We start from the raw sequence: 16175 nt of genomic DNA, 5'->3' as shown, positions 1-16175 counted from the left end.
TCAGCCCTGGCCAGTTTGGCTCAGCGGATAGAGCGTCGGCCAGCAGACTGAAGGGTCCCAGGTTCAATTCTGGCCAAGGGCACATGCCTGGGTTGTGGGCTTGATCCCCAGTGGGGGGCATGCAGGAGGCAGCCAATCAATGATTCTCTCTCATTATTGATGTTTCTATCTCTCTATTCCTCTCTCTTCCTCTCTGAAATCAATAAAAATATATAAAAACAAGTGAATACACAATTCAAAGATAAAACTGTTAAGAATTACAAGAAGGCCATAGACTATTAAACCAAGTGTGAAGCCCTTCTGAACACATGGCCCCAAGTACAAAGTAAGTGTATCATGGAAGCCATTTAGTGAGCATCCTGCACACTGTATGGCAATAAGGCAGCAAAAGGCAGTTACAGACACATACGCATCTCATATATTCATGTGCATGTTCTACTGTCTCATCAGACTTCACTTACAAGTCACAAGTTCAAGGATAAATGATTAAGCATTTCAAGATGGCAAGAGCAGAGCATTAAACCAACTGCAGGGCCTTTTGGGTGAAAACAGGTCATGCGCCCATGAATCCAGCCCTGCTCTCACCTTCCACTTCATACCCTCTGGCCTCAAGTAATTAAAAAACCTCTCTGCTCCTCCCTTCTTCTGCACATAGGCGTCACACTGCCCAGGTGTAGCAAACTGAGGACTAATGGAGGTAGTCTGGTGGATGACACTGGAGAACAGGTTGTTGTTGGATGTAGAGAAGGATATTCTAATCTCTTCCACTGAAACTAGGAAGGAATGAGGTGAGGCTTAGACTAGGGTGAGGGTGTAAATGTTATCTTTCTAAAAATTTCTTTTTACTTAGAAAATAAATAGTATACAATCTTATATTGGTTATGTCAGTGTGCGCTGTACAGATTTAATATTTTTATATCTTACAATGTGATTACCCCACTAATTAAATGTGGTTTTTTTTAACAAACAAAAAAAACCCTATAACTTTCATAAATTGAATGTCTAAATTCAAAGCACTTGATTAGGTTGTTTATCCATTGCTTTATTGTCCCAGTGAATATTTATCAACTTACTTCAAATTGCTAAACAGATGTTAAAGATTTAACTATGAACAGGTAGATAGAGTTCCTACCCTTATTCAACTTGAATAACCAGGCAATGGATGACAAGTCAGTGCCACAAGGTAACCCAGGGGAACATGCATGGCACTAAGGAAGCACAAAGCAGGGCACTTAATGGAGCTTTGAGGACAGATAAGGCTTCTGCAAGAATTTACCTCGACAATGACACCTGCAGCATGCATAAGAGTTAAATGTTACATGGGATGCGGGGGGGGGGGGGGGGAGGGGCGGGGGCGGGGAAACCCTTCTTGATGCACAGCACAGTGTGGGCAAAACCAGCAAGAGGAATTCCAAGGAAACGCAAGAAAATTCAGACAGGTGGAGCCAGGAATCATGGGGATCTTTCAGGACCAAACACCTAGGAGCTCTTAAATGCCGTGGGCAGCCTTAATTTACGAGTTTCCTAATCAATCATATCTGCTTGGTCCAAATGTCACCATGAAGAACATAAAGGAGTGGAGCCAGCGGTCAGAGTAGGCACCTGCGCGGCTCATGGAACGAGACCGGGTAGTGGGCTGGCTTAGGGGATGGGAAATAGCGACGTTTGGACGTGGGAAATATTTAGAAAATAGAACTGGGTGACTGGACGTTGAAAGGCTAAGGGAGAATAACGAATCAATCAGAAAGATTCCCCAGACTCCAGTGGGGAACTGGATGGACGCTGGTGCCATTTCCTGCCGGTTAAAGAGCCACAGGTAGCCGGGTTAAGAGAAAGAACCCGCCGCCGAATATCTCAGGTATCTGCAACTTCCCCAATAAGATCCTGTGAATCCAAAATGTGCTCCCTACTGTTCTTCCTAGAAGCTGCCTCGGTGCAGCAGTTCGACTGCCTGGGCGGGCAACCAAACAAGGAGCTTCTTCTCGCAAGAGGGAACCCTAGAGCACAGCCTCGAAGATGGGACGCCGCAAAACTAAAGTTAAAACAGGAAGCTTCTGAGCCCTGAAATACCCACCCTTCAAAGGACTGGGAGCGGCTCCACCCCCAGAAGCCAACAACTCAGAGCGCAAAAGTGCCGGCAGGTCCACCCGCTTGACAGCCGGCTCCGCCCTCCCGGGACTCGGGCGGAGAGTGCCCGGATGTGGATGCTTGACGACAGTGCGTCACGTGAGGACGCCCGAGGGGGCGGGGCTCTGCCTGCGTCGGCGAATGCGCCGCCGCCTCACGTGACCGCCACCCAGCCAGCCAATGGGCGAGAGCGGAGGCGAATTTCGAATGTGGCTGCGGTAGTCGGCGGGTGACGGGAGACGGGGCTGGCGGTCCGGGAGCTCGGAGCACGCTCCGCCGGGTGCTGTCGCGGAGCCTGGGGATGTGAGGAGGAAGACAGACGCGGCAGAGGTGGTGGCCAAGGTACGGCTGCGGGCGCGCCGGTGGGAGGCGGGTCTCCTGGCCCTTTTCCGGCAGCGCGCCCCCGCCCCCCTCCCCGCCCGCGGGCTTTCCGGAAGCCCCTCGGAGAAAGAGGAGGCCGCACAGCGTTCGCATGGGGATCGGAGGCGTCGTGACCCCGATTCCTCTTCCCGCTGGGTCTCTCTGCCGTTCTAAGTTCGGCGTCCAAAAACCGAGGCTGCGGAGTCAGACTCACCGGGTGCCTTTGTCCTGGCCACCCGACCCGCGCTTCCCGAGGATCCAGTTTCCTCTTCTGTGGAATAAACGGGGTCCGGAACCTCCTGCCCCGGAGAATTGTGTGAATCAGGCGATGTGTAAATAAAACACTTAACGATCGTTCAAAGCCAGGCTCGGCATAAAGCACAGAGCCAGGCAGCTGTGTTTTGTGCTTTTGCTTGGCCGGTTCCCCCGGAGAAGCCGGCCTGACAGTGTCCCGGTGCCCTACCTGGGCGGCTGGAATGATGGAGGAATTGAGATGCAGGTCAGATATTCTGCGTCCTTTTCAATCCAGAGCGCGACTGTCACCCCGCGCAGTGACTTGTTTTCATTCATTCTCTCCACCACGCTCCCTGCTGTGCCATCATCGGCCTAGACAGGAAATGAAACTGACACGGCATTGTTGTATGATTTTAAGTTGACTACGTGTGATAACTACATTTTTTTCCGGGGGGGGGAGGGGTTAAGATAACACTTGGTTTTTAAAATACCTTCACTAAACTAACTTGGTCCATTACTTAATCTGTAATCAAACGTCTCCAGCTCCAACTTCAAAAACGACACTGTGGTACCTTGTGTTATACAACCCACTTAACATAAGTGCTTCAAGAAATAGTTGTGCCTTCCCCGCTGGGGACATCCCAGGGTATATTTTAATTGATGTCGGCGGAAAGGAAATATGTCAGTGAGATCTACAGTATCTATACCTAAGACCCCGGACACTGCAAAGGGGGTGAAAAGTCCTCCAGAAAATGTAAGTTTCAGGAGTAGATGTGACAAAGGAGAGGAAGGTAGCCTCTGTAGTGAAATTGTTTGCCTGGATTGTTGTAGGAAAGAACTACTTTTTGCGATTTTAAGATCTGCACAAGTGCAGTCTGAGGTAAAAGATGTTCATGGGAAGTAGTGTGACAAGCTTAGTAGCAGAATGCTGAAGCCTGTCTGGTTTGCCTCAGTAGGTACACTTATGTGCTAATATACTCACTAGCATATTCCACTGTCGATGCACGTTTTGCTAATTTCTGCTTTGCTATATTCAGGATGTCCTGGGAGTTAGCAGGTCTGAGTTTTAGAAAACTTTGAGGACACTGGCCTGTTTCTGTGCGCCAGTTCCTGCTGGTTCTAGCTCTGTTGTTGTTCTAATAGCCTATGAAAATTGTATATAGTGCTGCATAGTTTAACTATAAACCTCAGGTCACTTTGACTTTAGTGAGAGTGTATGCATGTCTAAAGTAATATTGAGTTAAAAGAATGTGGAAGAGAAAGAATTAATCAAGCGACCTAATCGGATAAACAATAGAGAAAAACTGGAAAACAAAGCCCAGATGTCTGATTGCCTCTCATCTGATGCTGCAAGCCGAATAAACACTAAAAGCTGGTCGTAGGTATTGCCTGTAGGAGACATTAGTAATAATGACATCAAAATATAATATTAAGCCCTAACCGGTTTGGCTCAGTGGATAGAGCGTCGGCCTGCGGACTGAAAGGTCCCAGGTTCGATTCCCGTCAAAGGCATGTCCCTTGGTTGCAGGCACATTCCCCAGTAGGGGGGGTGCAGGAGGCAGCTGATCCATGTTTCTCTCTCATCGATGTTTCTAACTCTCTATCCCTCTCTCTTCCTCTCTGTAAAAAATCAATTAAAAAAATTTTATATATATATATATATATATTAAGCCTTTCCAGTAGTGCTTACTATATGGTAAGCCCCCAATGAGTATTTGTTAAAGAATAAATAAGTGGCATATTACAGTCTTTGGGTTGGAAATCCATATTAAACCTTGCCTATAAAGTACTTGAAGAGGATAATATGCCAAAAATATCAACAAGATTTGAAAGCTGCAAAATCTAGGTTATTACCAGGTGAGCTATGTACTTTGAGCTAATTTTTCAGTTACTAAATCTCTGTTTAATGATTCCTTATGAATAGCTTCTGTTTTCACGCTTGCTTTATATTTGATATTTTTTAAAAGTGAAATATTTTTTATTGTTTTAAATTCCTAGGCAGAAGATGGCCAAGGAAAGGAACCTCAAAAAGTCCTTTCAAGAAAGTCTTGAAGAAATAAAGAAACGAATGAAAGAGAAAAGGAATAAAAACTTGGCAGAGATTGGCAAACGAAAGTCTTTTGTAGTTGCACCATGCCAAATAATCAGTAAGATTTTCATGCTGTTCTTTTGCATCACTTTTTAAGTTTAAATTTAATAACTAATAAAAAAAATTTATCCTCTTTTAGCCAACACTTCTACACTGCTAAAAAACTACCAAGACAACAACAAAATGTTAGTTTTAGCTTTGGAAAATGAAAAATCCAAAGTGAGAGAAGCCCAAGACATCATCCTACAGCTGAGAAAAGAATGTTACTTCCTCACATACCAGTTATATGCATTGAAAGAAAAACTTACTTCACAACAAACAGAAGAACCTGCTCAGGTATTTTCATTACAAAAGCTCTTAGGGGGGAAAAATGGTAAAGCTATGAATTAGTAGTTTAAGTCACTTATGCTAGTTTAATTAATTACTGATAACTGTAAATCAGTACTATAAATCTTAGCTTTTTTATGTAGTTTTGCTACATCTAGTGGGGTTTTATAAAAACTGTTAATTTGCGGGTGGGGAGCATTTATGTGCTTCTAGAGAATCATTTTTATCTACTAGGTGGCTAAATAAAGAAGATTATTCATTAATTCCCAAACAAGAAATATCCTGAACATTTTTCTGTCCACATTTTTAATTGGATTCTGTTTGTATCCAAGGTTCTATAAAAGGATAAGCCAGACTATAACAGACATGGAAAAAGCTTGGTTTAGAATATTCTGTGTCTCATTGAAGGTTAATCCTGAGAAGAGTAATGATGAGCCAGTTTCTTCTTTTTCCCAGAAGCCACTGCCAGGGAAATGCATGGGGCAGAGACAGAGAAAAGCAGTGTTGAGGTTCTAGTGTTAACAATTACGTTCTTCCCTGGTGGCCGTTTGATTGCTATGCCAGTGGAGACAGTTGTGTTAGCAGGAGACCAGAGAAGAAAGCCAGACCATAGTGATTAGAGTAGGGACATGGACCTGAGAAAGGAATTAAGGTCACCTCTCTGTTGACAAGAGTCAGTGAAAGAGTTCTTGCTTCCCTGCAACTAAGGTGATTCCACATTTTTTCTATGTGTGATATATAGAATGTATGTGTATATTATATTCCTATCCAGTGTAGTAGAGAATTTTCCTTATAAAGGTAAAATATGATTTCTTTACCTTTATGTGAGGTTGGATTATTTAATTAAAATTTTTTTCCTTCAAAAATGCATCTTTTCTAATTTTTTTCTTTTCCCTTTTCTGGCAAATAGCTTTAAAATACTGCCTATCGCCAAAACCGGTTTGGCTCAGTGGATAGAGCGTCGGCTTGCGGACTGAAAGGTCCCAGGTTCGATTCCGGTCAAGGGCATGTACCTGGGTTGCGGGCACATCTCCAGTGGGAGATGTGCAGGAGGCAGCTGATCGATGTTTCTCTCTCATCGATGTTTCTGACTCTCTATCTCTCTCCCTTCCTCTCTGTAAAAAATCAATAAAATATATTTAAAAAAAAAAAAAAATTAAATAAAATACTGCCTATCTGCTAATAACTTACAAATTTATAGCTCAAGACCTACACATACACAGCACAACTATTTGACATAGCCACTTAAATATTTATAAAGGATTTCAAACATATTCTGTAGGGAACAAAACTCTATTTCCCACCCTATCAAAGATATTGTGTACTTCTACCTCCCTCCTTAAGTCACGCATCTCAATAAAACAACCTTCCCCATTTGTTCAACTCAAAACCTTCCACTTGGCTTTACCGCCATAGCCACAGAATTCCAGTCCTAGCTAATATCATGTCTTGTTTCGTTTACTATGATGACTTCCTAACTCCTTGGCCCTTTTCAATCCATGTTTCACAGTGGCCAGACTGATGTTTTTGTTGTCGTTGTTAATCCTCACTCGAGGCTGTTTTTTCCATTGATTTTTATAGAAAGGAAAGGAGGGAGAGAGAGAGAAACATTGATGTGAGAGAATGCCCTGACCAGGTCCTGGGATCGAGCCTGCAACCGAGGTACATGCCCTTAACTGAAATTGAACCTGAAATCCTTCAGTCCTCTGGCCAGTGCTTTACCACTGAGCCAAACCAACTAGGGTCAGACTGATCTTTTTAAAAATTGGGTCATTTGTACTTCCCTGCTTAATATTTAAGTGACTTTCCATCACACATAAACTAAAATTTAAACTCATGGTTCTCAGAGCCCTACATTATCTAGCCAATGGCTTTTTTCTAAACACACAAGGTTTTTTTGTATATCATGACCTTTGTATTTGCTATATCCATGGCTTTCTCTTCCCCCAGCTCTTTCAGTGGCTGGCTCCTTTGCATTCTTCAGATTTCAGATGAAAATCACCGTATCTAAAAGAGCCCTTCACCTCAATTACTTTCTGTCACTTCACTGTTTCCTTTGTAGCAATTAATACACTGAAATTATTTATATATCTGTCTTTTAAAAAAAAATTCCCTACACTAGAATGCAAGTTTTAAGAAGGTAGAACTAAAAAAATGTTTAGACCCATTTTCTGGAACAGTGCCTGGCACCATGATAGACTATCAATAAGTGTTTGTTATTTTTTTAATTATATTGTTATTGATTTCAGAGAGGAAGGGAGAGGGAGAGAGAGAGAGAAACATCAGTGAAAATCTTTGATTGGCTGCCTCCTGCACGCCCCCCACTGGGGATCAAGCCCGCAACCAGGGCATGTGCTGTTGACCAGAATCAAACCTGGGACCCTTCAGTTCGCAGGCTGACGCTCTATGCACTGAGCCAAACCAGCTAGAGCACTAAGTGTTTATTTTTTAATAAATTAATGTTTTGGGATGAATATTTCAGTTTTACTAATGTTTTCTTTCTTTTAATACATTCACAGAACCATGAAGTAAGTTCTTCTGGAATGAACTCCAGTGATGACAACAACTCTGAGGATTTATTTGTGAAGGATTTACCGTTAGTATCAAATTCATTGTTATGCTTATTGATATCAGAGGAGATGTAATTTTGTGATCCATTTATGGAAGGATATTTGCATCATATTGAGCCCTATTTTGAGCCTCATGTTCTCTCTACTGAGCATATAGTTAAAAAAACTGGATGTGTTAAAATTCTGTTATAAATAGCCAAACCAAATCTTTCTTATAGTTACTTTTTTGATGTCTAAGAATAAGAAGCTTTTCTAGAATTTTTAAATTACTCCCTTCAGTTGTATTTTTCTAATGCCAAGTTTTTATTCTAAGAAGGATTGGTTATTCAAATGATGGTATTTTGCTAGTACTACAGATAAGTCTGTTTTAGAAAAGAAATATAATAAAACATATTTAATACCACTGTCACATTGCCTTGTTAAACCAACTTATTCCTTAATACAATCAGATTCCATATATCCTCTTGTCCTCTTGGATCAAGTATACTTTGTTTATGAATTATTGTGATATAATTACATACAGTAAAATGCACAGTTGGTAATTATACAGTTCAATGAGTTTGACTAATGTATAGTCAAACCAAGATCTCAGTTAAGATACAGCCCTAGCTGGTTTGACTCAGTGGCTAGAGTGTCGGCCTGTGGACCATCAGGTCCCAGGTTCGATTCCGGTCAAGAGCATGTACCTTGGTTGCAGGATCCTCCCTGGCCCAGGCCCTTGTTGGGGCTCATGCAGGAGGCAACCAATCAATGTGTTTCTCTCACATTGATAATTTTCTCTGTCTTTCCCTCTCTCTTCTACTCTCTCTCTCTAAAAATCAATGGAAAAATATCCTCAGGTGAGGATTATAAAAAGAAAAAACAAGATACAGAGCATGGCCATAACTCGAGCCTGAAGTTTCTCAGTCTTAACACTATTGACTTTAAGCCAGGTCATTCTTTGTTTTAGAAGGCTGTCCTGCCGAAACCGGTTTTGCTCAGTGGATAGAGCGTCGGCCTGCGGACTGAAAGGTCCCAGGTTCGATTCCGGTCAAGGGCATGTACCTGGGTTGCGGGCATATCCCCAGTAGGAGATGTGCAGGAGGCAGCTGATCGATGTTTCTCTCTCATCGATGTTTCTAACTCTCTATCTCTCTCCCTTCCTCTCTGTAAAAAAATCAATAAAATATATTTTAAAAAAAAAAAAAAAAGAAGGCTGTCCTAAGCATTCTGGGTATTTAGCAACATCAAGTGGGAACTATTGCCATAAGCCATTTATTTCCTCATATCCCTTTGAGTCTGTGCCCCAGTCCTCATAGAGATAATCACTAATATGATTTCTATCCCCATATTAATTTTAATAATTAATTCTAAAACTGCTGAACTTTAACATCTGACAAAATATTTATGTAATGGGCAAAAAGTAAAATGAGATAATTGGGTCTTTATAAGATTTTTTAAATTGTTATTAGTTTGTTACCATGACTGTGTTTCCTAAACCTGTATTTAAATTTTGATGTCTAGAGGTGAAAAAATTATCTACACTAAATTAAAAACAAAGTTATAATTAAAATGAAACGGCCAATAATAGTATTAGAGCATAGAGAAAATTCTTTTTCCATGCACCAAAGAGGGACAGGATTTTTTATTTTTTTAATGAACAGTGTTAACTTCAGAGTAGTCAGTAGTTAAGCATCATAAAAGCCAGTACTACCAAAAACTCAGCTAATGATAAAGCAAGCTCCTAAAGAGTGGAATAATCACACCACATTCCTTTGGTATATTTTATGTCAATTCCGATTGGCTGTTTCTCCAGTTAAATGAAATTATGAGTTATGTCATGTTTTAAGAAAGAACTGTCCAATTTTATATATTAGTTAATCCAGTAAGAATTGAATGTCAGTCGTAACAAATCGGCCTCCATGTAATCAGTACAAATGTTGTTTGGTTTCCTTTGATGTAGAATAGATGTACAGACTTAGAATGAAATTATGAAATATAATATTCTACTTTCAAGAAAAATCTTAAATTTATTTTTATTTCATAATTGTTAATTAAATTTCTATTTTTCAATGGTATTTCTAAGGCAAGCTCCTCTTCAGGAAGATCACCTTCCAGAACAAGGAGAATCGTTCCAAATAGAAGGTAATTCAAGTGAAAATCTGAAAATATGATGTGAAGGGTAAGATGAGGTCTTTGAAAAAAAGTAACAATTAAATTTCTCTAATTTTCCTTTTTAACTTTTTAATCTTTTCGCCTGATATTCTTCTACTTAAAGCATATCTGTTTATTTTACAAAAAATAATAAGAGTTTTAAAGTATATCCATTTATTTTGCCAAATCTATAATTAGAAACCTTAGCTATAACTGTGGCTGCAATTTCCTGAACCTGACAACATATTAAGATCTGTGTTAGGCATTTTACATATATTATCTCAACCATCACAACAACCTTGCAATATAGGTACACTCAGTCCCATATTATATAGACTCAAAGAAGTAACCCAGATGGTAAGAATCAAGCTTTAAACTCAAAGCTAACCTCCAAAGCCATGCCCTTCTTTCTACTTTTAAATCATTGTGTCCCTATTCTCAAATATCAATCCTCTACTTAACTAAGTTCTAAAGAAGGGAAAGCATTTGAATAAGCAGCTCCAAATTTTCCCACTTTAAAATGCAGATTATATTTCCTACCTGAAATGCTTTCCAGTTATTCCAATTTTTCTCATTTTTCAAATAACAACTTAGTTTCACTTTCCTTGTGTATTTGTCCTACTTTGGAATATGAGATTCCTTTTCTCTCAATCCTATACACATAGATACATGTAAACTACTAGTTCTTCTTTAAATGAGGGGCACATAAAACCCCAGGTTAGAATATTTTTGAATATTATATAAGATTCTTCCACAGGTGATATATAAGCTATCAATTGATCACTGCCAAATAACCGGATGGTAATATTAATTTCTCTACATTTTTATTTACTTACTAGAGGCCCGATGCACGAAATTCGTGCAAGGGGCTTGGCCCTCGCAGCCCTAGCTTCATTCGGAAGGACGTCCAGAAGGTCATTTGGCTGTCCCATCTAATTAGCATGTTACGCTTTTTTACTATAGATAGGTTGTAAATGTGGAGAAACTACAGAATGACTTCACTTATTCCATTTTTAACTTTGACTCCTAAGATCCTTGAAATTAAAATTTCCATAAAGTAAAACTATTTTTCTCATTTGTTTTTTAAATTCTCAGAGCAAATGCCTACTATTCCTCAAGACAGTCTGGGATTTGATTTGGATTCAGGTGAAGATACATCTACTGATAATATCTTACCTAGAACTGTATCTCTCCGCCGCAACTTAAAGAAACATTTTAACAATTTAGGCCAATTCAACACCTTCGATAATTTTGAAATCAGTCATATGTCAGAGCAGTCTTCTGGGTTGGAAACAATTAGATTTGTAGACCCACTAGTAAACATGCACATAACTGAAAATGTAGAACAAAATATTTATCAGTGGAACAAGGATCAAATTAACATATCACCAAAGCTGACTCACCCTGGAGGATCTGCTAAAAGAAAAGAAAATATTTTAGAGTATAAATCTGAGCAAACTAAAAATAAACAAAGAAGAAAAAGAGGAGAGAAAAGAAAAGCTAACAGAAGGAGAAAATCAAAATATGTATGTAAGTATAAAGGAATCACAAGTAAAAATAGAAAACCTGTTTCCAAAAAAAAGGTGGATGATTTTATCACTTCCAATGATGCTTACAATTTTAATTTGGAAGAAGGTGTTCATCCTTCTCCTTTCCGACAAAAAATGAGCAATGATTCTAAAAAAGAAGAAGATGCCAATGTATCCGAAGTGAGCAGCTATGAATCAAGTAGTTCAGAAGAGGATTCTGATGACCTCTATTTGCCCACTTGCAAGGACAGTCCAAGTCTCACCAGCCAATCAGATAGGAGCCCAGCCACCAGGCCTCGATCTACAAGAGCACTACGACGTAGGGATGAAAAAGAGATGGAGAGTTCTCAGCCAACAAAAACTCCTACCAGTAAGTGATCTACTTGTTTGCCTGCATTTTTAATGTTTATGATAAATGATCACTCCTGATGCTTATATACTATACTTACCATCTGTTTCTCTGGGGGAGGTTAGAGACTTGCCATCTGTCTCTTTGGGAGAAATTAACAGTCTGATTAAATAATGGAGGGTCTAGGGGTGGAAATCACAGTACTATTGCTCTGAACTGCTTTAAGGTAATTTAGGTTCTCTTTAAGAACAAATATGGGGGGAAGTAGAAGAGGTTAAAATGGGGAATAAATGGTGACCAAAGGAGACTTGACTTTGGGTGGTGAACACACAATATACAAATGATGTATCATAAAATTATACACTTGAAACCTGTATAATTTTATTAACCAATGTCACCCCAATAAATTCAATAAAAATTTTAAATTAAAAGAACAAATACTACTTGTTGTGGAGGAAGCATTTCTACTTTTAGTAAATGAAGCTTTTCAAGGCAAGGAAAAACTTTTTGTGGAGTTAGGTTGAATTAAAACATCTTTCATAAACTCACCTGAAACACCCCTTAAAATGAAATCAACTTAAATCCAGGACCTGTCATTTTAATTGCTTCACTTTATATTTGATTTGACAGGACCTATGATTTTAAATTATTTTCTAGTTAGTGAATGTGGCCTAATAAGACCAAAAAACTCTTTCCTCAATTGATGGGCTTAGTATTCTTTTGTAAGACATCTAAAAACTGGCTTAGGCCCTAACTGGTTTGACTCCGTGGATAGAGCATCAGCCTGTGGACTGAGGGGTCCCAGTTTCAATTCCGGTCAAGGGCATGTACCTTGGTTGTGGGCACATCCCCAGTAGGGAGTGTGCAGGAGGCAGCTGATCGATGTTTCTCTCTCATTGATGTTTATAACTCTCTACCCATATCCCATCCTCTCTGTAAAAAAAATCAATAAAATATTAAAACATTAAAAAAAAAACTGGCTCGCCGAAACCGGTTTGGCTCAGTGGATAGAGCGTCAGCCTGCGGACTGAAAGGTCCCAGGTTCGATTCCGGTCAAGGGCATGTACCTGGGTTGCGGGCACATCCCCAGTAGGAGATGTGCAGGAGGCAGCTGATCGATGTTTCTCTCTCATCGATGTTTCTAACTCTCTATCTCTCTCCCTTCCTCTCTGTAAAAAATCAATAAAATATATTAAAAAAAAAAAAAAAAACTGGCTTAGAAGATCTTGCCATTGTTAGATCAAAAGTCAGCACGATTCAGAGGTTGAGGATATAGCCTGCACCTGCCCACAAAGATTCTCATCTGGGAATTTAATTAGTTTGGAAAAAATAACATACACAGTCAGGTTTTATCATTCTCAAAATTGATCCTAAGAACAACTCTGTGAAGTAAGGGTGTAATCATGCTTGCTTGTTTGTAAGGAAACTAAAGCCTAAAAGACTTCCCAAGGCCAACCAGTTAGGTGGGATAGCTTACAAATACCTTTTTTAAAAATATGCTATGACTCGAGGCCCGGTGCACAAATTCGTGCATAGGTGGGGTCCCTCTGGGTGGCCTGCAGGGATCAGGCCGAAACCCACAGTCCAACGCTGCCTTCAGCTCCTACCTGCTGCTCCTGCTCATCCCAGCCCCACTGTACCTGCCGCGGGCTCAGTCCCAATCAGGAGAGACTTGCGCTGCCGCAGCAGTGCTCACCAGCTATGAGCCCTGTGTCTGGCGCCCTCCCAAGGGGAGTGACCTGCAGAATCAAGCTGAAACCGGCTCTCTGACATCCCAAAGGGTTCCAGATTGCGAGAGGGCACAGGCCAGGCTGAGGGACCCCACCAGTGCATGATCGAGCTGGTGAGGGACTGCAGGAGGGCTCCAGGGCATGTCCAGCCCATCTCGCTCAGTCCCAAACAGCCAGACCCCAGCAGCAAGCTAACCTACTGATCAGAGCATCTGACCCCTGGTGGTCAGTGCATGTCATAGCAACTGGTCGACCAGTTGATTGTCTGCCCCCTGGTGGTCAGTGCATGTCATAGTGAGCTGTTGAGCAGTCTTAGCATATCATTAGCATATTATGCTTTCTTGGTTGTTCTGCCATTCGGTCTATTTGCATATTACCCTTTTATTATATAGGATGATGCTAGAGTCAATCACACAATTTTGGCAAAATGTTGATAATTATTAAAGCTTGGTAACTATACTATTGTCTCCATCTTTGTGTACATTTGAAAATTTCCATACATTTTTAAACGAAAACATGCACATTCTAAATAGTGTTACTCAGGGTGTGGTCCCTGGACCTTCAGCATGAGGGTTACCTGGAAATTTCTTACAATTGCAGAATTTCAGGCGATACTCCTTAATCTTGAGTCAGAATCTGCATCTTTTTTAAAAGTTCCCTGGGAGATTTATGTATACATTAAACTTTACAGAATATAACAGTTGATCTGATGTTTTTACTTAACCATATTTTCCAAAATGAAAATTAGAATAATTAGTATAGTACAGTATGCTCATGTGGGTACAAAAAAAAGAATATTTGTGCCCTAACGGGTTTGGCTCAGTGGATAGAGCATCAGCCTGTGGACTGAAGGGTCTCAGGTTCGATTCTGGTCAAGGGCATGTATCTTGGTTGCAGGCACATCTCCAATAGGGGGTGTGCAGGAGGCAGCCAATCGATGTTTCTCTCTCATCGATGTTTCTAACTCTCTATCCCTCTCCCTTCCTCTCTATAAAAAATCAATAAAATATATTTTTTTAAAAAAAAGAAGAATATTTGAAACCCAGATAATCCTAGAGAACAGGGTTACTAAGTATAAAGTCATTTTACAGTCACAATGTAGTTAGTCGTTCTCGGGAAATGATTTGCTTTTCAAAGCTATTTGAAAAGATTGTTTGTTTTGGTGTTTCCTTACTGTGTGCTAGGTATCTGTCCCCCAGTATAGATATTGTTCCAAAGTAGAATAATGTGGGTACGTATGATAGGAAAAACACTGGATAACTCTTTAACCTACTAGCTTTACTAGAGGAAACTCCATTTCTCCTGGTTTACACAGAGGCTGTGATTTAGAGTTCTCGTTTACATAAGAGAATGAGTTTAAGTGGCTTTATAAGAATATAGAAAGCCACTTGATGATAAGTTTTGGCACTGAAAGAGATAGAGGCCTTGATGACTCTAAAGAGCAAGATGTGACTAAAATGGCCCTGACCAGTTTGGCTCAGTGGCTAGAGCATCGGCCTGCGGACTGAAGGGTCCCGGGTTCAGTTTCGGGCAAGGGCATGTACCTTGGTTGTGGGCATATTCCCAGTGGGAGGTGTGCAGGAGGCAGCTGGTCGATGTTTCTCTCTTATCGATATTTCTAACTCTGTCTCTCCCTTCCTCTGTAAAAAAAAATCAATAAAATATATTAAAAAAAGATGTGACTAAAATGAAATTCCATAGTTAATTTTCAAGAATTTTAACTTTTAGTAAACTATCGTATCAGTTTTTCATATCTACAATACTTAGCATTTCAATGTCATCTGGGATGAAAACCTGATAAACAGGTTTAAAAATCTGTATTATAAAATGCTGGATTCTGTATATATTTCGGATATGTAATTGCATACAATTTTATTTCCTATGGGGTGTGTGTGTGTGTGTGTGTGTGTGTTTTGTTTTGTTGGGTTTTTTGGACTCATATTCAGTAAAAGTTGTTTTTGTAGGTGCAGTACCTGAAACTCACCAGTCACCTCATTTTAGCCTGAAGGATATCACCAATGTCCCCTTGTATACTGAAGTGAAAATTAGAAAACTTTCTCTTTCTCCACAACAGAAGAAAGAAAGCCCAGGAGGGTCTCTGCCTAAGCGTAGGTGCACAGTCAGTGTGAACTATAAGGAACCCACACTCGCTTCGTAAGTATTTAATGTGTGGGAACTCACTTTTAATGATACAGTTGGGGGACGGGGGGAATAGTAATGGAGCTTTGTACAAGAGTGAATCTTACTTGATATATAAAATTTTGATTAAAAAAACTGAAATGGGAATATTAACACTGGCCTATTTTACAGTAACTTTATCCTAAAGAGTAAGTCAGTATTGGGGTGCTGAAGAGCTCTTTTTATCTTTATAGGAAACTAAGAAGAGGAGACCCTTTTACAGATTTGTGTTTCTTGAATTCACCTGTTTTTAAGCAAAAAAAGGATTCCAGACGCAGTTCTAAAAAGAAAAAAAAAGTATGAAGCAAATACAGTAAAGCATTTGTTGGACATGGTTTAAATACATCCCGAAGAGAATAGAAAAAATAAATAAGTAAATTCATCCCGCAGCCCTTTCTATTGCTCCAAGAGAGAATCTATAAGATAGCACACAAGTGGGGTGGACTGTGCCATAGAATATTCTCTTGATGGGACTTTAGATCACAAATGTTTTTTAAAAACTATACTTCAAATGTGATCTTTTTGCTTAAGCCTTTAATAGATTTGGTT

General features: G+C 40.0%; 1 protein-coding gene across 1 annotated transcript; it reads left to right on the top strand.

Annotated features, from left to right (window-relative positions):
- Nucleotides 1-2309: 2309 nt before the first annotated feature.
- Nucleotides 2310-15929, top strand: SGO1 (shugoshin 1; the record flags this gene model as incomplete). The annotated part of the gene is made up of 8 exons (XM_081106138.1): nt 2310-2469; nt 4720-4868; nt 4950-5146; nt 7657-7733; nt 9773-9831; nt 10936-11739; nt 15413-15602; nt 15821-15929. The coding sequence occupies exons 2-8, from the start codon at nt 4727-4729 to the stop codon at nt 15927-15929; spliced, it is 1578 nt and encodes a 525-aa protein (XP_080962264.1). The 5' UTR covers nt 2310-2469; nt 4720-4726.
- Between the last annotated feature and the right edge of the window lie 246 nt (nt 15930-16175).

The sequence above is a fragment of the Myotis nattereri genome (assembly GCF_964212035.1).
Source record: "Myotis nattereri genome assembly, chromosome: 14".
Lineage (NCBI taxonomy): Eukaryota > Metazoa > Chordata > Mammalia > Chiroptera > Vespertilionidae > Myotis > Myotis nattereri.
The sequence above is the reverse complement of the archived record's forward strand: the minus strand, read 5'-3'. Positions and strand labels throughout refer to the sequence as shown.